Source organism: Tupaia chinensis, unplaced genomic scaffold, assembly GCF_000334495.1.
Source record: "Tupaia chinensis unplaced genomic scaffold, TupChi_1.0 Scaffold143728_1, whole genome shotgun sequence".
NCBI classification, from domain to species: domain Eukaryota; kingdom Metazoa; phylum Chordata; class Mammalia; order Scandentia; family Tupaiidae; genus Tupaia; species Tupaia belangeri.
The window spans coordinates 2,570,344-2,591,767 of NW_006203577.1; the positions used below are offsets into that span (position 1 = coordinate 2,570,344).

At 37.6% G+C, this 21,424-nt stretch overlaps 1 protein-coding gene and 2 pseudogenes across 1 annotated transcript; all 3 read left to right on the plus strand.

Annotated features, from left to right (window-relative positions):
- The first annotated feature begins 2,778 nt into the window (after window positions 1-2,778).
- On the plus strand, window positions 2,779-4,000 carry LOC102482359 (taste receptor type 2 member 7-like; annotated as a pseudogene).
- Window positions 4,001-13,169: 9,169 nt separating this feature from the next.
- On the plus strand, window positions 13,170-16,468 carry LOC102500415 (taste receptor type 2 member 9-like; annotated as a pseudogene).
- A 125-nt stretch (window positions 16,469-16,593) lies between these two features.
- Window positions 16,594-17,520, plus strand: LOC102482795 (taste receptor type 2 member 8-like). The gene has a single exon (XM_014582664.1). The coding sequence runs from the start codon at window positions 16,594-16,596 to the stop codon at window positions 17,518-17,520; it is 927 nt and encodes a 308-aa protein (XP_014438150.1).
- Window positions 17,521-21,424: the final 3,904 nt, after the last annotated feature.

A 21,424-nucleotide genomic window follows, 5' to 3' on the forward strand; every position in this document is an offset into this window, starting at 1 on the left:
GGGCTTTTAACTTCTTCCTCACTATCTAGGGAAATAAGATCCTCTCTATGTTCTTTTTCAATTTTAGAATCTTTGGTTAGATCTGAGGTGGCTCTAGCCTCCTCCCGGGGTTGATCATTTTGCATGATCTGCTCTCCTTTAACGACCATAACGGCAAGAGCTTCTATTAAGCTCTGAATGGATATTTTGTGCTGACTAACCTTTTGTCCCATTATTACCCGTACTTAAAATAAAACGTAAGTAAATACTTACCAGGACGTCTTCTCTTCGTCCCTCTATATTTTTCACCGGCCTTTCTCGGAATGAATCTCTGCCATTCCCTGCTGGACGATTCTATGCCGTCCTCTCTGTTTTCTGCCGCGGCTTTTCTGGGTTGCTCTGCACTGGAGCTTTCTCGGGAGCTCTTCACTGGATCCCTCGTACCCAAGTCCCTGTTCAGGTGCCAAATGTCCCGGCCTGCGGGACTGTGGAACAGGTTCCTTGGGGGAGGGACTGAGAGATGGGACAAACACACACACACACACACTACCAGGTGCTGATCAAGTCATCGTCTTCCGTCTACTTCCGTTTATTCAGGAAAAATGGCCAGTTATATACAGCTGGTGGGCACCAATTGGCTGCCCGAAATGCAAATGAGATAGAACAGCACTAACCAATCATTGATGTGGGTGGATCTCTCCCGTTGCCTAGAAACCCAATCACTTCCGGGGAGAACGGTTGGTCACATGATTTCTGAGAAACGATTTGCTCAGTGAGGAAGTGAAGTCTAATGGTTTCAAGATGGCAGATAGCTCAAGATGGCTTCCGTATGCAGTGCTCGCCACAATTATACACTTACTTACAAAAATAAAACAAAATAAAATGATCTTAAAATTAGTTGACTGACAATATTATTGCAATTGCTCTGAGCACTTTATTTGCCATGATCCAGTAGGAGAAGAAATTATGTGGCTAGGCCAGGTTTTATTTGTAAGATGAGAGGAAAGTAGTCACCCAAGAACAAAGTAGCATAATTATACAGTTTATTAAAAGGAAATCAGGACTGCATCTCAGAAATAAAGATTTGTTCTATAAGAGAAGATGAGAGAGGATATGCATTCCCACATGGTAGTAAGACTCAAGAATTATTCCAAAAAAACCACTATCAGTAAAGTATTTCCCAAAACTCTAAATTAGAGAAGTCATTTTTAAAAATAATTAGTGCATGGAGACATTGGGGAGTTAAATCTTCAGTTTCCTAGTAGAAGGTCTAAGGGTCTTAGATAGATGTGATTTGATATGGAGGGGGTTGGGAATAGAATGAAATACAAGATTTTTACTTTTTTCTCATGTATACAACTGTCCTAGATAACTTTTTAAAATAATTTTATTATGATATAAATGATGTATGAAGAACTGCACACATGAGTGTGTATAATTTGGTGAGTTTGGACATAGTCTAACACCCATGTTATTAACACCATCAACAAAAAAAATACACATAACCAACTCCTTCCAAAGTTCCCTTGAGAACATTTTTAATGACAAAGAAAGTTTTAGGGTCAGTCTCATGGCCTTGTGGTTAAGGAAATTATATCCCCCATGGCTAACTGCACTTCAAGTTCTGGCTAGAGTGGCTTGAAAATACACCAAGCACATGTGCATAAGTGCCAAAACTCCTGACAGGATTGAGAAATGGTACAGAAGGTATTGTGGTGTGACCACTGTTCCATTGGGGAGCGTTTTCTCTCTCTCCCTCTCCATCTCTCTGACAAGTACACATAGCTACTGGCAAATAAGTTAAGAAAAAAAAGAAAAGAAAAGAAGAAAATTGTAAGTGTAGTCAGTTGTCTTTTATCATGATCCCTTAACCTTATTATTTGTAGTATCATAAACTAAGTGACCTTCAGCTGTCACTGGACCAGTAAGACCAAGTGCTATTTAAGAGAATTTGTAACATAGAACTTTTTATGTGAACAACCAAGATAATAAGCTAAAACGTGAGGGGAACTATATGTAGTTGTGATCTTTTAAATTCCACGATAATATACAATTCTCAATGTAGACTCAAGCTTTGAATTTTTTATTAGTCTGAGATCCGGTGTCTTAAACTTCACAGTAGGCACCTGTACATGTGTGCCCAAGATCCTGAGAGAAAATGGAGGAGAAGGGATTGCAATATGGCCATCCCCCTGGGGGCATGTTTTCTCACTTTCTGTCTCTCTGTCTCTCTCTGTCTCTCTGGCAAGTGCATGTGCCTTGTAGCAAAAATCTCTCTAAAAAAAAAAATTCAGTATTTCCTGAAAGTTCTGTCTTGTGCAATTTGGCACATACACTAAAACACTGATCAATTTATCTGAACTTCTAATTTAACTGGGTCTCTTTCATTTTAATTTGCTATAATCTGACAACCTCATTGAGGTTACTAGAATGCAAACCAAAATATGTAAACTTAGGCTCAAAAAGAACACTGCACAATTATGAAAGGAAATTGGCTCAATTTGCATCTTAGCAAAGAGTAACTCAGACTAAATTAACATATATGGAAAAGTACAACCTACTGAGAAGGAACATGGATATACAATGGCCAGAGGAAAGATTACCAATCATATCATTTGTCAAGACCAATTAGAATTTAATGAAGACAGCTTCAGTCTTTGTTTATCACATCAGTCTTCATCACAAAACAGACTACAATATAAGAGGTAAAGAAAATTACAGTAAAATCTGAGAATCAGCTGTAGAAGTCCAGCTGCATTGGGTTGACTCAAAACTCATTTCATACTTCTCTATTTGCACATGCTGGACAAAGAAATGAATATTTTAATCCTCATAGTAGCAGGAGAGTTTTCCATGGGCATCTTAGGAATTACATTCATTGGGTTGATGAACTAAAAGGACTGAGTCAAGAGCAGGAAGATTGCCTTCATCATTTTAATCTTTACGAGTCTTGTCATCTCCAGAATTTGTCTACTGTGTGTCATACTATTGGTTTGTTTTTGTTTGTTTGTTTGTTTGTTTGTTTTTTGGAGAGACTTTCACTGTAGGGCGCGTGCGCTCGCCAGACAGACAGAGAGAGACAGAGACAGAAAGCGAGAAATCACCCCCCAGGGGGGATGGTCATGCCGCAATCCCTTCTCCTCCATTCTCCTCTCGGGATCTTGGGCACGCACGCACACGTGCCCGGCGTGAGTTTTAAGCCACTGGGTCCGGGACATGAACCGCGGTCGACTACGTGGGAATCCAGCGACATAGCCATTACACTAACTGCTGGTTCCCCTATTGGTTTGTTTTATATTGACATATCCAGATAGTTCAGGTAAACAGATGAGACTCATTGACTTCTTCTGGATGCTCACCAACCATTTCAGTGTCTGGTTGGCTACCTGCCTCAGCATTTTCTTTTTCTTCAAGATAGCTAATTTCTTTCCACCTCTTTTCCTCTGGATGAAGTGGAGAATTGACAGAGCAATTCTCAGGATTCTACCAGGGTGCTGGCACTCTCTGTGTTTGTTACCCTTCCAGTCACTGAGAATTTGAATGATGATTTCAGGCACTGTGTCAAGTCAAAGGGGAAATCAAACTTAACTTGGAGGTGCAGAGTAAATAAACTTCAATATGCTTCCACCAAGGCATTTCTCAACCTCTTCACGCTGCTGCCTTTTTCCATGTCCTTGATCTCATTTGTCCTCTTGATTGTCTCCCTGTGGAGACACACCAGGCAGATGCAGCTCAATGCCACAGGGTGCAGAGACGTCAGCACAGAAGCCCACGTGAGAGCTATGAAAGCGGTCATCTCCTTTCTCCTCCTCTTGCCATCTACTATTTGGCCTTTCTCGTAGCCACCTCTAGCTACTTCATGCCAGAGACTGAGATAGCTGTGATTGTCAGTGAGTCGATAGCTCTAATCTACCCATCAAGCCACTCATTTATCTTCACACTCGGGAACAATAAATTAAGACAAGCTCCTCTAAGGCTGCTTTGGAAAGTAAAGTATATTCTAAAAAGAAGAATACACTAACCAGAAAAACTGGTCTGAAAAGAAGCTACCATTTTGTAAGACTAGTGAAGTCAAGATATTTCTTAATTACCTTTAGTTCTTTTGTCAATGTTGGTTTCTTTTAGTTAATTTCTCTTTAAACTTAATAAGTATACCTATGGTTGTAATTAGGGAGTCTCATATAGTTTCATATCTCTCTCTGTCTCTCTTTATGTCTTCCTCACTTTTTCTTCAGAACTGCTGTTTTTAAAAGTACATTTCAGGGGACCAGCAGATGGAATAATGGTTATGTCACTGTACTCCCACTTAGTCGACCACAGTTCAAGTCCCAGATATAGTTGCTTAAATTCATGCTGGGCATGTGTGCATGTGTGCCTAAGATCCTGAGAGGAGAATGGAGGAAAAGAGATTATGGTATGGCCATTCCCCCTTAGAGGTGATTTCTCACTTTCTGCCTCTCTGTCTCTGTCTTTCCAGTGAGCACATGTGCCCTATAGCAAAAAAACTCTCAAAAATAAATTTCAGAGCAAATAGAAATCAACATACTAATAAAAACATGAAAGGATAGGGCATTCAGGTAGGTAGTTCAAAATCATGCTTCCAGATGCAAAGTTATACGACTAATTTAGAACAACTGTAATAGCATCTCTCTGTTATTTGCTTACCTATGAAAACAAGTGGTTCATTCTCATGACTCTAGTTTGACATTTCTTTTCAGATCACCAAACTAAGCTAAACATTTGGAAAAGACTCAATAAGTGACAGGTTTTAATAAATGTAGTGGAAGTCTATGAATGTACCAAAAATTAATCCTGATAGCATTTAAAATTGAGTTATAAATTGTGGGATAGGCCCTGTAGTCTAGTGGTTAAAGGAGCCAGATCCCACACGATAAACCATTGTTCATATCCTGGTCTGGCAACTTAAAACAAACTGGGTGCATTTGTGTGCATGCCCAAAACCCTGACAGGATGGAGAAATAGAGAAATAACTCCCTTGGGGTGGGGGGAGTGATTTCTCACTTTGTCTCATACTTTTTCTGTCTCTCTTTTCTCCAGTGAGTGCATGTTCCCTATGGGGGAAAAAAATAAGAAAAAAGAGTGATGAGGAAGAAGGAAGAAGGGAAGAAAAACACATTCAACAGGGTCTCATGCTGCAATGCCTATCCTCCTCCATTCTCCCCTTTGGTTCAAGATCTTGAATATAAATGTTTGGATTATACAAGGTCAATTAGGTAACCAAACCTGTGCTCTTTCTTATGGATTCAGTACTGCTAGAGCAGTACATGACCACTGTTCTATCTACTGAGTCAGCCCCAAAAGAAAAAGCTTTAAAATTTTTCTGGGGGCCGGCAGTTGGCGTGGACTCCCACATGGCTGACTGAGATTCGAATCTTCAACATGGTGTCTTTCTTTCTCCTTCTCCATCTCTCTCTGTCTCTCTCTGTCTCATCAAATTAAAAAGTAATAATAATAATAATAATAATAAATAAAATTAAATAAATAATTCTTTAAAAAATTTTTCCAATGTAAGTTTTATATTAAAACCAGGACATAACTTCACTGAACAAAAGAATAAAACTAAAGTCAATTTCTACTTCTTGGTTCTGGGATATGACTATCAATATGAAATTCATAAATTGATTATTAATACATAGACATGCAGCAGTGTTTCCAAAGTAAGGGTCGACCAGGTAGAATTTATATCATAGATATGAGAATAACTTAATATTAGAAAATTTACCCAGATAATCGAGTAGATTTATAAATTCAGAGGTAAAACGTATATTATCATCTCCATAAACCTGGAAAAGATATTTCAAAATTGCATCATTTATTCTTTAGAGCAAAACTCAATAAACTAATTATATGTAAATTATGCCTACATATATAATTAATTGACATTTTATTAATGAAGACATGATGGATTTCACTATCACTGTATGTTTTACATCTTTAATTATAGAAAGAATCTTGGTAATTCCAGCAAGCATGAAGTATTGCTTAGGTCTAGTACGCTGGAAGGTGGAGAATTTAGGAACTTTCATTGACCCTTTTGCCATTTTAACTCTCACTCCACAGTTATGAGTGCCAATGTAGAAATCTTTTGAGTTCTCAGGTATGCCTATTTCAATTGTAATCCAGAAATGCAAAAACAAACAAAAAAAATCACAGAGTAAGCCCATGAGATCTAGTACCATTATAATTTAATAATACCTCACCAACATAAGCCTCTATCTTAGTGCTTAATGATTGTGATGTTTGGGGTCCTCAAGACTTAGTGTAAATTGGAGTGGATGTCTACTAATCCATGAGATTTCTGGATTTTTCCAGAGTTATGCTAAAAACTGGCAACAGGCAAGGTCTTTGAAGAAGATCCGTAGCAATACACTTGTGGCAATTCTATAGGACCCTTCTTCAAAAGAATCTGGCTTTTATTCACTTAAAGACCTCTGAATTTGTAAAATGGTTTAAGACTGAAAACCAAGTGAAATCCATGTTTTTCCCTTGTGGAAACAAGTTATTTTTCTGGTCACCAGTTACACAATGTCTGCTGTTGTAGGAATAAGAAGAAGTTTTGCAGGCTGTCCATTGTTTTCATTCTCAAGACAGTTACATACCAAAGATACCTGACGGTCAAAGCATTTTAATAACCACACATCCTTGTGTCCATCTTGTCTCTTGGTTAAGCATGGACACATCAGAATCTCATCTTCCCCACTGGAAAAGAGAAATCACCCCAAGCATCTAACACTGTCCTTTTCTCTGTTGAAGAGACAGACATTAGAGAGCTTCTCAACAATACTGTCAATTTGCTTGATACATTTTTATCAACCTGCTAGTAAATGGATCATTTCTTGGGCCCTTTCAGGTCATATAATGGGGAAAAAGTGAAGGTCACATGTGAGAAATTCACCTTACTACTTTTATCTTCGTCCACCTTTAAATTCTTTCCTCTTTTACCATTTCTGGCATTTAAACCTCACTTAATATAACCAAATATTTATCTAAAGCTTTAGTCAAACAACTAAACTAGCTGCCTAAGCTAACACATTAAACCCAAAATTTGTGACAGGGTGGCCATAATAATGTATTGACCAAGGTCCAGTGTTATATTCTATTTTCTGTGGTCTAAAACATGTAAAATCCATTCTCACATATAATTTTCATCCTCCAATATAAATGAGCAAAACCTTATCATTCTTCTGGAGTTGGGACGAGCAGTTAGTGTAATGGCTATGTCGCTGGACTCCCCATGTGGCTGACCATGGTTCACGTCCCAGACCCAATGGCTTAAAACCCACCCCGGGGGGAACCAGCAGTTAGCGTAATGGCTATGTCGCTGGACTCCCACATAGTCGACAGCAGTTCGCGTCCCGGACCTGGTGGCTTAAAACTCACGCCGGGCGCGTGTGCGTGTGTGCCCAAGATCCAGAGAGGAGAATGGAGGAGAAGGGATTGCGGTGTGGCCACCCCCCCTGGGGGGGGTGATTTCTCGCTTTCTGTCTCTATGTCTCTCTCTGTCTGTCTGGCGAGCGCATGTGCCCTATAGCGCCCTATAGCAAAAACTTCTCCAAGAAAAAAAAAAAAAACTCATGCCGGGCACGTATGCCTGCGTGCCCAAGATCCCGAGAGGAGAATGGAGGAGAAGGGATTGCGGTGTGGCCACCCCCCCCGGGGGGGGTGATTTCTCGCTTTCTGTCTCTCTGTCTCTCTCTGTCTGTCTGGAGAGCGTACATGCCCTATAGCAAAAACCTCTTCAAAAAAAAAATATCCTTCTGGAGTGTGTTTTTCCTTTGATCAGAAATTGTAACTGTTCTCTTTCTTCCCACTGTTCTAGAACATGCCAAAGTGTGATATTGATAATAGGTCTAGAGTCAATACTTGCTGATTGATCCCAAGGTGACTGAATAACAGAGATGGATCTTGAAAATGGCATTTCTTTGCATGACAACTTTCCTAGGTGTAATTACTGTAGCGTCTTCAAGCAAAATGAGGCAAATCACCTTAGACATGAGACAGTAGACCACTTGTACTTAAAAGGGAGTTCAAGATTTTCAGCTTTTCATATACACGTCCACACAGATGTTCTTCATTTAAATTTTATTCTTTTATAAATCTTCATTCCAAGGTACTATTTTCCATTTGTCGCTGCTAGTTCTGCTTGCGAGACTTAGCAACTCCGTGAATCCATCTTAAATAGTAACTCTGTCATATACGCAGTAACTTTTAGATCTCACTTGAAGCTATAGAAGATAACAGACTGTTTCAGGACCACCATAGGATATCACTGATTTTCTGACATTCATAAATTGAAAATTAAAAACCTTGAATTGTCCAAAGTTCTCCCATACAGTTAGAAACAGCTTTAATCTTCAAATAAATAGGTGGAAGTTTGGTTAAGGAAATGGATCTCACATGGCTCTGCCATTTGAGTCTCAGATCTGGTAGCTTGAAAAACACACCAGGTGTATGTGCATGCATGCTCAAAATCCTGAGAGGAGAGTGGAGGAAAAGGGCTTGTGGTGCGGTCATTCCCCTAGAGGGTGATTTCTCACTTTACTTCTCTCCCTGTCTCTCTCCAGTGAGTACACACATCCTATGGCAAATATATATATTTTTAAAAAGTACTTATAAAATTAATTAATTACCAAGTCAATATTATTGGAAGTGGCAGTTATCTTTAGAAAAATAAAGTTGTATCCACACTTGACAATGGTAGGTCATAGTCAGGGGTTGCTTAACAATGAGAACTTGTTCCAAGAAAAATGTCTCAACATAATTAAAGCCATATATGAATAGCATATGGCTGACATTATACTGAATGGGGAAATGCTGAAAGCTCTTCTACTAAAAACTGGTACTAGACAAGGCTGCCAACTTTCTCTACTCCTTTACAATATAGTGCTGGAAGTCCTAGCCAATGCAATCAGAAAAGAGAATAATATAAAAGGCATTTAACTATGGAAAAAAAGAGTCAAAAATATCTTTATTTTCAGATTATATAATGGTATACTTAGGAGACCCAGGGTTTCCATGAAAAAACTACTAGAAGTAGTAAATGAATACAATAAAGTGGCAGGATATAAAATCAACATTCAAAAATCAATAGCATTTTTGTATATGAACAAGTTGACTGAAGTATAATTGAAGAAAATAATCCCTTTTAACATAGCTACAAAATGTATAAGATACCTAGGGATAAAACTAAGGAAGTCAAAGATTTTTACAAGGAAAACTATCAAAGTTTTTAAGAAGTCTTTGAAAATGACACAAAAAAGTAGAAGGACATCCCATGTTCTTGAATTGGAAGAAATAATATAATCAAAATGGCAATTCTACCCAAATGAATCAACATATTTAATGCAATTCTAATCAAATTACCAGAGACATTCTTCACAGATCTAGAAAAGACAATCATGGAATTTGTCTGGAATCATAAAAGAACCTATCTTGCTAAAGCAACCTTGCACAAGAGGACTGGAGTGGGCAGCATCTCAGTCCCTGACCCCAAAATATATTATAAAGCTGTGATAATCAAAGCAGCCTGATGTTGGGAAACAAAAAAAAAAAAAATTGCAGCCAACTGATTTTTTGACAAAAGAAATCATTCAATCCAGTGGGAATTTTCCAGCAAATGGTGCTGGAAAAACTGGGTATCCACTTGCAGAAAGATGAAGCTGGACCCCCATCTTTCACCATTAACAAAAATCAACTCAAAATAGATCAAAAATCTAAACCTAAGACCTCACTATAAAACTACTCATGGAGGGAACCAGCAGTTAGGTAATGGCTTATGTTGCTGGACTCCCACGTAGTCGACCACGGTTCGCATCCCGGACGCGGTGGCTTAAAACACACGCCGGGCGCGTGTACGTGTGTGCCCAAGATCCCAAGAGGAGAATTGAGGAGAAGGGATTGCGGCGTGGCCATCCCCCCTGGGGGGTGATTTCTCGCTTTCTGTCTCTCTGTCTCTCTCTGTCTGTCTGGCGAGCGCACATGCCCTGTAGCAAAAAAAAAAAAAAAAAAAGACCTCCAAAACATAGGCAATAATTTCCAAAATAGACAGGTGGGATAACATCAGATTAAGAAGTTTCTGCATGGCAAAAGACACAGTAATTATGGGACCAGCAGTTAGCATAATGGCTATGTCACTGAACTCCCATGTAGTCGACCATGGTTCAAGTCCTGGACCCAGTGGCTTGAACTCACACTGGGCACCATGTGCATGTGTGCCCAAGATCCTGAGAGGAGAATGGAGGAAAAGGGATTGTAGCGTGGCCATCCCTCCTGGGGGGTGATTTCTCGCTTTCTATCTCTGTCTCTCTTTCTGGTGAGCCCACATGCCCTATAGCTATAAAAAAAAAAAAAAGACACAGTAATCAGTGTCAATTGACAACTCTCAGAATGGGAAAATACTTTTGTAAACTATACCTCAGATAAGGGACTGATAACCAGAATACACAGGGAACTCAACCTCCTCTCCCCCCACCCCCGAAAAAAAAACATATTAACCCAATTAAAAGAAGGGAAAAATGATCTGAACAAAAATCTCTCTAAGGAAGACATAGGAACAGCTAAAAAGCATATGAGGAAATGCTTAACATGCCTCATCATAAGGGAGGGGCAGATCAAAACCACAATGAGATACTATCTAACCCTTGTCAGAATGGCGAAGATCAAAAAATACAAAAGCGATAAGTGTTGGTGGGGATGTGGTAACAGGCGCACTCTGTTGGTAGGAATGTAAATTGGTCCAACCACTGTGGAAAACAATATAAAGGTTCCTCAAAGATCTACAAGTAGAATTACCATTTGATCCAGCAATCCCACTTCTGAGTATCTACCCAAAGGTCGGGAGAACGCAAGGTTGGAAAAGCGCTTGCACAACTACATCTTTTGTGGCATTATTCATGATTGCTAAGACATGGAACCAATCCAAATGTCCACAAACAGAGGGATGGATTGAAAAAGTGTGGTACATGTACTCTATGGAATACTATTCAGCCATAAAAAGTAACAAGACCCTGTCATTTGATAGAAAGTGGATAAATATGAAAGATTTATTGCTGAGTGAAGCAAGTCAGGCTATGAAACAGAGACATTGTATATCTCCATTTAACATATACCAGCTGTCTAAACTTTATGGCAGAAACTAGAGATTAGAGGGCATAAAAGCATTGAAAATAGTTATGGACACTGGATACAGTGTGGAAAGAGGGTGGGAAAGGGGAAGAGTATAGAGAAGGAAATTAGGGAGAAAAATAGAGAAGACATTTGTGGGGCACAAAAATGGCTTATTACTTGCTGATGATGACTTGTATTTTATTCTCAACTGGACCAGTCTGAGGTTTATTTCATGTTGGGTAAATTCTTTCTACAAACAAAATGATGTTTAGTGATTGAATGTATAAAATAATAAAAAAAATAAAACAAAAATGTTAAAAATAATAGTAATGAAAAATTAAATTAAAAAAAAAATTTTTAAGTGAATGAGATACATTTTCCCCTAAAAAAATACCTGGAAGGAAATATACAAATAACTATAGTGACTGTTTGTCAGACTACTAAATAAAGATGACAAGTAATTTAATTTAAAATGTAAATTTTAAATAAGCAAATAAATAAATAAATAAGAAAAGGTGAGGGCCGGCAGGTGGTATGGTGGTTAAGGGCACTGGACTTCTACGTGACCAACCGTGGTCAAGTCCTGGACCCAGTGGCTTGCTTTCTCACTTTCCCTCTCTCTCCCTCTCTCTCTCTCTCTCTTTGTCTCTGTCTCTCACCCTGGTCCTCTCAGATCAAATTAAAAATAAAATAGAGTGAATAAGGCAAATAAAATAATTCTTTTTTAAAAAGAAAAGAAAAGGTGAAAGACAAATGAACACTGGGAAAATAACTTCTATTTATCACATGGCAGAAGTTCTGCTCTCTGCATTTTATATAAGAACATCTTAGAAATTCATAGAAAGGTTAATAAATAAACAGAAAGTACCAATCATTCATGAAAAGGAAATATAAAGAATGTTTAACTATATAAAAAGATATTTGGCTCTTAATCCCCCCTGATGGTTGAGATTCTTCATCTCCAGTTTCTGTACTCTGTTTCTGTTACTTTCAACAGTCTTAAAATACATTTGCAAACAAAGCTAGGCATAAACTGAAAATCACTTCAAGCCCTTTCAATCTATTAATATAATACTTCCCCCAGTTAAACCAAAGACTGAAAGCCTCCCATTTTAAGTTGGTGAAACATGGAATTGGATACAAGAATATATCAGTAGAGTTTGGTTCGTTGTTCTTTGGATTTAGGTGCTGTGTGCTGTGAATCAGGAGGTGTTCCTCCCCAAAAAGAAGTATTCAAACAGTAAAAACTAGTGAAATATGTTTTACTTCTGTAAGGGATATCCATTCTTAAGGAGACATTATGAAAGTAATAATACTTATTTTAACTAACCCGTAAGAGTTGCACACACATATAGTTACTGGGGCCTAACTGGGTAATATCTGGCACAGTCAGAGGATCTTCAGGGCTCAGTTTCTCACAGTACAAGAAAAAGAGCTACATGTGAAGTAGCTGTGCTGATTCAAGAAAACAAAAAACTATTACCTTGATTTTCCTAATTCATAATGCCAATGAATTACTTTGAAGCTGAAATTATTAAGTGTTAACTGTCTAAACTTTAAATTCACATTTTTTTAAACCTCAAAAATTCCATTTGTATGAAGTAGACTACAATTTTTGGTTATTTTGTAAGTCACCAAAGATGGTAAGGAGGCCAAAACAGTTCACCTCCAAATTTAATTTTAGCCAAACATTACAAGTAGTTGATTCCTATTTGAAATTCTTAGTCAACAGCTCAGCTTGATGAATTCAAAATATACAGGACTTAAAATGAGAAAGATTACGCAAATCCAAGAAATCCGATCCATTTCCATTTGCATCTTAGAGCCTCTCAATCATGACTGCACAAAAAGGAATATTACTGGCTCCAATCTGTAAAGTCTTTAGGCAGTTCTGATGCAGAACACAACAGCCTATTTTCTTGAACTGGGTCATGGCTGATAAAAAGGAGAAATAAAGACAATAGCAGCGTGGCCTAGGTGCCAGACTTACACGCCATTCTTCTCTGGTCAACTGAAAGTCAACTCATCATCAGTGATACTCAAAATCAGACCTCTCTACTGGCATGTCAAGGACAAAAGAGGCAATATACATTAGTTTGATTGCTGGCCAATTAACAATAGGTATTTGGTGAAATGGATTCATTGTGCTAATTAACTGCATTGTGGTTCAAGACAAGAGATATCACCTTAATTAACATTATCCTGATCAGCTTGGCCATCTCCAGAATCTGTGTGTTGTGTGTAGTAACTTTTGATGGCTTCATCCTGCTGGTCTCTCCAGGAAAATATGACAGTTATAAGGTAGTGAACACACTGGATGTTATCTGGACATTTTCCAGTAATTCAAATGTCTGGTTTACTTCCTGCTTCAGCGTCTTCTGTTTACTCAAGATAGCCAATGTATCTGACCCTTTGTTTTCTGGCTAATACTAAAGACAAACAGGATCATTCTTGGAATTCTTCTGGCATCCATTTTCATCTCCTTAAAAATTAGTGTCTCAATGAATGTTGATACCATCATCATCTTCAAAGCCAGTCTTGAAAACATTATTTCCTCAAGTAATGTTTCCAAAGTGAGTAAAATCCCAAATACTGTGAAACAGATTAGTATGAACCTGGGGGCTTCTGTTCCTTTTATTCTTTGCCTTATTTTATTATTCCTGTTAATTTTCTCTTTATTTAGACACACCAAGCAAATGAAACTTCATGCCACAGAATCAAGACACGAGCACTGAGGCTCACATGAAGGCCATAAAAGCAGTGGTCATCTTTCTGCTCCTCTTCATTGTGTACTATGTAGTTTTCCTTATATTAAGCGGGAGCTTTCTGTTTTCCCAGAGAAAATAAGTGATTTTGATTAGTGGTATAATAACTGCCATTTTCCTATCAGGCCATTTATTTGTCCTGATAATGGGGAACAACAAGCTGAGGGAAGCTTTTCTGGGAATGTTAAGGTTTCTGAAGGGTTTTCACAAAGGAAGGAAGCCTTTTGGTCTTCAGAGACCCCAAGAGAGTATCTTTAATAGAAGGAGGGAAAAAAAATTAACCAAAGACTTTCTTTCTTCTACATGTATGTATTGATTTTTCCTTATATAAAATATCATTCATATCTATCATTATTCTAAAAACTCTTTTTATGATCCTTCAGTTTTTTGTCTTGCTTAGTTTTGAATTTAATATTATCATCACATCACATGTGATTTCTATATCTCTACAGATAAAATGAATCTAATTCATGCATTAACATTTCACATTGATTAAATGTAAAGAGGTCTCATTTCTTTTTACCATGTACTGACAAAAGCCTTGAACTCATGACTAGAGGAATTTAATATAAAAAAGCTGGGAGGAAGAGATTGAAGTACTCATCAGCCCTTTCTATAATATCAGTGATGTGGAAACGATCTGCTTTGAATCAAAGACCAGTCCATATCTTTTTTGCCTTGTCCCTTTTACTTCTGCAAAAATTCATATTGATCAATAGGCAAGAAAACAAGTCTTCTGTGAGATTCTGCCTACAATGACATATGATGTAGGATAAGTAGTGTGACTCCAAAAATGAAGATTTGCCCAGGAAAGGAGTGTTAGTACTGTTAGGAATACATATAATAGAATCACCTTGAGCAAGAAGGTTGGAATACCTTCAGGGTTTCTTCTTTGTTTAATTTTTTTATTTTGATTTTTTTAGAATTTTGCCATAGGTCTTGTTCACTTACCACAGAGAGACAGAGAGAAGGAAAGTTAGAATTCAATCTTCATAGGGTAAGGACACACCATAATCCCATTTTCATTTTGGAGGGGGGGATTTTGGACACATTTGTCTGGTGTGATTTTTCAAGTCACTGGGTCTGGGACTCAAATGCAGACCATGTGGGATCAAGTGCCTCACATACCACACCACCTGCTGCCCCTTCTTCCAGTTGTTTTATAAACAACCCTAGCTTTACATAGCAGTCTTAAGAGTGTATTCTTAAGGATTCCTTGGAAGTTCTCTCTATCCTTTTAACTCAGAAAACCTCCCTCGAAGGGTTTTTTTTTAATTAGAGTCATTTTCTATTTTTTTCTTATAATATTTACAGGTAACAGGGTTTTTTCACATTATTTATTCATGCTTTTCTATTATACATTATATATACATAAGGCATATGAAAAATACTACATGTATTGTTTACATTATTAAACTATTTAGGTACAAAGAGAAGAACCATAGTTCATTAAACTTTTTATGACTACCTTCAGATGTATTGTGGACTAATCCATATCCCCTCCACCCCCAATAATGAATCTGATTGAATAATAGAATTACTCCTATTTCCTGGAATAATGTTTGATAAGAAAATATTTTAGATGATTGCATCATCTAAAGAAAGAACTACAACATGCCCTGTAAGATCTTAAATATCATACAAGAATTTAATTTGAACTAGAATAATGTAAAGCATGAGTTCCTTTCACTTTAAATGAAAATGCTTATTATCGAAGAGACAATGTTTCAGGGAGTTGTCTTGAGGTTCTTCCTCATGTTAAATAAAAGTAAAGATAGTAGTAAATCTTTACTTGACTTTTTTTTTTTTTTTTTTGCCCTAGGGCATGTGTTCTTACCAAAGAGACAAAGACAGAAAACAAGAAGTCACCCCCTAGGGAGGATGGCCACACCACAATCCCTTCTCATCTGTTACACTCCGGAAATCTTGGATATGCATGCACTCACGCCTGGCATGAGTTTGAAGCCACCAAGAGTCTAGGACTAAAGCTGTGGTTGGTCATACAGGAATCCAGCGACATAACCACTATGCTATCTGCTGGCTTTGGCATCTTTCATTTCTAATAAACTGGATAGAAAGAAAATACATTATAAATATTATAAACAGCATCGCATCATACCCCTCCTTAATTGAACATTTTAATAAATATAAAAGTGTCCTCTGAATGTTAACTGTCTACACTCTAATTGGACCATCCATTTTGAAAATGAAAATCTATTTCCACCTGGATGACATGCTTATGAGTAATTTATCATGTATCATGATGAAAATGACATTACATGTATGCATTTTGATGTTTATTAAACACATATTTTCATTTACTTTGTGATCCCCTATTTAAAATTTGGTCTTATAGGTCTAAATATAGAACTTAAAGCAATAAGCTCATCGCAAATTCATAACATAAGTCTCTAGATTTGCATGAAAGGCGTTTCAGCCTAACATTTCGCTTGTCACTCACTATAAGGTAACAATCATAATTTTTTCAGGTTATAAATAACTATTCAAGGAATTTGCTTGGAGTTATCAGCTGGTTTACACTTCAGGAATACAGAAATGACCCTATTTTGGAAGAGAACTTAGAACTTCTGGAATGATATCAAAGTCAAAATAATGACAAGTAAACATGTATGATTTGAAGAATTTATCATATTGCTACTAGCCATTTGTAAATGAGCCCATCTCCAGTGATATCTGAAATCAGGGTGTTCTTTCTAGAAACATGTTATATATCAAAGACATCTTGGTGATCATATTAACTGCAGAATTCTTAATAGGAATATTAGGGAATGGATACATTGGACTGGTCAACTGGATTAGCTGGATCAAGAAGAAAAAGATCTCTTCAATTGACTACATCCTCATCAATTTAGCTATCTCCAGAATTTGTTTGATTGGTGCAATGGTATTAAATGCCATTTTTCTAATATTCTATCCAGATGCTTATGATCTTAATGAAGTAAGGGTAGTCATTTCTGCCTTCTGGACACTTGCCAACTATTTAAGTACTTGGCTTGCCACTTGCCTCAATGTCTTCTATTTTCTCAAGATAGCCAGTTTTTCCCACCCACTCTTTCTCTGGCTGAAGTGGAGAATCGACAGGATGGTTCACTGGATCCTTCTGGGGTGTTTTGTTATTTCCGTATTGGTCAGCTTTATACTAGCAAAGGTTTTCATTTGTGATTATTGGTATTTTAAAATTTCAAAACCTAAAGAAAATGGCACTGATCTATTCCATGTGAGTAAATTCCAATACTTCAATCCATTGACTCTCTTTAATCTTTCTTTAATAATCCCGTTTATTGTGTCACTGATCTCATTTTTGCTTTTGATAATATCTTTGTGGAGACATACTAAGCAAATGAAACTCAACGCTACAGGATTTAGAGACCCCAGTACAGAGGCACATGTGAAAGCCATGAAAACTGTGATTTTGTTTCTCTTTCTTCTTATTATGTACTATGTGGCTTCTCTTTTCATAAACTTTAGCTATCTTATAAGAGATAACACTTTAGCTATAATTTTTGGAGAGATTGTTGCAATTCTCTGTCCCTTAGGCCATTCATTTATTTTAATTATTGGAAATAATAAACTGAGACAGACATTTGTCAAGATGCTCACATGTAGAAAAATAACCTGCGTGATGTAAAAAGGTTAGCTTTACAAATGGACTTTAAAGTACATCTTATTTTCTTAAAAAAATACTTGCCCTTTTCTTTTATGTATATTCTCATTTTCTCAGTTATTTAATTTCCTTGAAATGCATGTCTTTTTTCTTTCTTTCTTTCTTTCTTTTTAGATTTTTGCCAGAATGTGCACGCATACATTGGAGAGAAAGAGAGAGAGACAAAGAGAGGCAGAGAGGGAAAGTAAAAAAGTCTCCTGCCAAGAATGGCCAGCCAGAATTCCTTCTCCATTTTCTTCTTGGGATTTTGGATATGCACACACACTTTTTAACTCACTGTTTTGGGACTAGAACCGTGCAGCTGGCCATGTGGGATCCAGCACCTCCCACACCATGCCATGTGCTTGCATGAGCTGTGTATCTTTAAATTTTATCAGAATGTATTAGCAAACTGATGAATACATCCTGTTGTCCCTTTTTAGAGAATTTTGCCAGAGGACATGAGAAACAGAGAGGTGGGGGAAAGCATGCCCAGGTGGAGCACGGTCACACTGTAATCCTTTCTCCCTCATTTCCCCATCCCTTCAGGATTTTGAGCACTCATGCACATGTTCTCAGCATGTTTTTCAGGATTCAAATCATGTGGTCTGCCCTGTGGGACTCGGTTTCCCTGACCACTCGCCTGTGGGGCCAGCTCTTCTGCTTGTCTCCTTACCACAGAGTTAGTGCGAGAGACTAGACACAGAGTTAACGTCTAATCCCCCCTCTACACTAACTTTCATCCACTACTACCAGAGCTCATGCTTCTCTTTTCATCTCCTCTGTGCAAATGTTAGGCCTATATTGCCCCATTAAAATTTTTCTTTGGCTCTTTGAAAATGGCAACTGAGCTACTCTTACTAGGTTCTCATTTTTCCATCATGTATTTCTCTTTCTGCTGAATCGCTTCTGTTTGACGCATCAATGAATAAATCAGGTCTCCCCTGGCCTGTCTGGTTCCACTTCCTGTGTGATGCTTTAAAGTGGTTCCTAGGTAATAATTTCTGATTGACCTTATTTTGGTACTTCCTATTCACTTTCTTCTAAATTAAATTTTCTTTCAAATAATTTGCTTTGTCTGAAGTACCTGAATAAGAATAGATGTGTTTCGGGACCAGCAGGTGGCGTGGTGGTTAAGTCGCTGGACACTCCCACATGGCCGACCGTGGTTCAAGTCTCAGACCTGGTGGCTTTTTTTCTCACTTTCCTGCTCTCTCTCTGTGTCTTTCTCTGGTCAAATTAAAATAAATGAAAGGAATTAAAAAAAAAAAAAAGAATATATATATTTCAGACATCTCTCCGTAAGGGGTATAAGTGCCCCTCACAAACTAAATAAAAGGATGGGGATAACTAGTCTCAGACTGATTCACTTGGGTTACTTTCTTTTTTTTGTTGGAGAGGTTTTCACAATAGGGCGCATGCGCTCGCCAGACAGACAGAGAGAGACAGAGAGACAGAAAGCGAGAAATCACCCCCCAGGGGGGAAGGTCACGCCGCAATCCCTTCTCCTCCATTCTCCTCTCGGGATCTTGGGCACACACGCACACGCGCCCGGCGTGAGATTTAAGCCACCGGGTCCGAGACGTGAACCGCGGTCGACTACGTGGGAGTCCAGCGACATAGCCATTACGCTAACTGCTGGTTCCCAAAACGGAGAGGAGGCATGGAGATGCTGGGGAACGAATTGGGTTACTTTCTTTAACAAGATCTGGAAGGAGTTTATTTTAGAGGTTAGCAAAAAAATAAATAAATAAATTAGCTGGGAATTAATTAGCATATATCATGGAATAACTATATACTGTAGCTTTCAAAAAAAAAGTAATATATGTCTATAACGTGCAAAGTAGATACAAAAAAAAAAAGAATAAAAAATTCAAGTCAATAAAATCAAATCTCTCCTCACTAAGATATATAGAAACTTGGTCTGGCATATCTAAGGTGATGTATGTTATGATCTGGTTCTGCATTTTTTTTTTTTACTATTTACTTTTTTTTTAGAGGTTTTTTTGCTATAAGACACGTGTGCTCACCAGAAAGACAGAAAGAAAGAGAGACAGAAAGCGAGAAATCACAACCAAGAGGGATGGCCACATCGCAATCCCTTCTCCATTCTCCTCTCAGGATCTTGGGCACACAAACACACGTGCTTGGCGTAAGTTTAAGCCACCGGGTCCTGGACTCGAATCACAGTCATGAGAGTTCAGTGACAGCCATTACGCCAACTGCTAATCCTTGTACATTTTTATTTTTACTCCCAACATTTTCTTTGTTCAGTTTTAATCTATTTCAATGTACTCATTTCCTTTAGTTGTAAGTAAAATACTAATAACCTAAAAATAAATAATTGTTTGCTTCCTGTTATATGAAATCTACTCTGTAAAATACTAATCTTAGTACTCAGTATATACATCATGAACTATATTTCCAATATGCTAGTTATTTATGTTATCATTTGTTGTATAAGACAGGAAAATCGATGTTCATTTGATGGAATAAATGTATGTATTCTACAAAGTAACTATAAATTCTATGCTAGAATATACTCTATATTTTCAGCAGATTTAGATAAAATAAATGTTTTATAGAATTAGTACTTTGTTCCATTAGTCTGAAATTGCTTCTTCCATGTTTTATTTTTCTGTATCCCCAATGTTTCAGCTCTCTCCAATGATTGGAATTCAAGATAGTAAGCTCGTGACTAAATGTTATATTGCAAACTTTTTTTTCCTCAACTATTATATTTACCTAACTTCCATGCTATTCAACACTGACATATATGCATTCTACACTTATTTTCAAAAATAAAACAAAATAAAATGGTCTAAAAATTATTTGAGTGACAGTAATATTGCTATTGTTCTGAGCACTTTATTTACCAGGATCCAGTAGAAGAAATTATGTCCCTATAACAGGGATTATTTGCAAGATGAGAGGAAAACAGTCACCCAAGAACATGTAGCATAATTATACAATGTATTAAAAGGTCAGGGCTGCATCTCAGGAGTGAATGTTTGTTCTTTAAGGAGGAGTAAGAGAAGATACGCAATCCCAGATGGTGGTAAAATACTCAAGAATTAATACAAAGAAACATTATAAAGTAAAGTATTTCCCAGAACTCTAATTAGAGAGGCTTTTTTTGTTTTTGTTTTTGTTTTTAGACATATATTTGCTAAAGGATGTATGACCTTGATAGATAGACAGAGAGAGAGACAGAAAGCAAGAAATTAATTACACCTTGGGAAGAATGACCATACAGCAATCCATCTCTTCCATTCTCCTCTTGGGATTTGGGGCATAGAAGTACACACACCTGGCATGTTTTAAGCCGACAGGTCCGGGACTTGAATCATTATCAACTACTTTGTGGTCCAGTAATGTTAGCAATATGCCATCTACTGGTCCCTAGAGATAGTGGGGACTTTAATATTCAATCTCCTGGTAGAAGAACTCAGAGTCTTAGATAAATGCAATCTGGTATGCAGGAGATTGGAGAATAGAGTGGAATACAAGATTTTATATCTTTCTTTATCATGTATACAACTGTCCTAGAGATATTTTTAATGGTTTTGTTTTGATATAATTGATGTATGAAGAACTGCACAGGGAACCAGCAGTTAGCATAATGGCTATGTCACTGGACTCCCACGTGGTTGTGGTTCACGTCCCGGACCCTGTGGCCTAAAACTCACGCCGGGCGCATGTGCGTGCGTGCCCAAGATCCCAAGAGGAGAATGGAGGAGAAGGGATTGCGGCGTGACCATCTCCCCTGGGGGGTGATTTCTCGCTTTCTGTCTCTCTGTCTCTCTCTGTCTGACGAGCGCACGCGCCCTATAGCGAAAATCTCTCCAAAACAAACAAATAAAAAAAGAACTGCACATATTAGTGTACA

Excerpts from the sequence above, each read along its gene's own strand:
- LOC102482795 (XM_014582664.1), top strand. The coding sequence starts at position 16,594 with ATGTTATATATCAAAGACATCTTGGTGATCATATTAACTGCAGAATTC.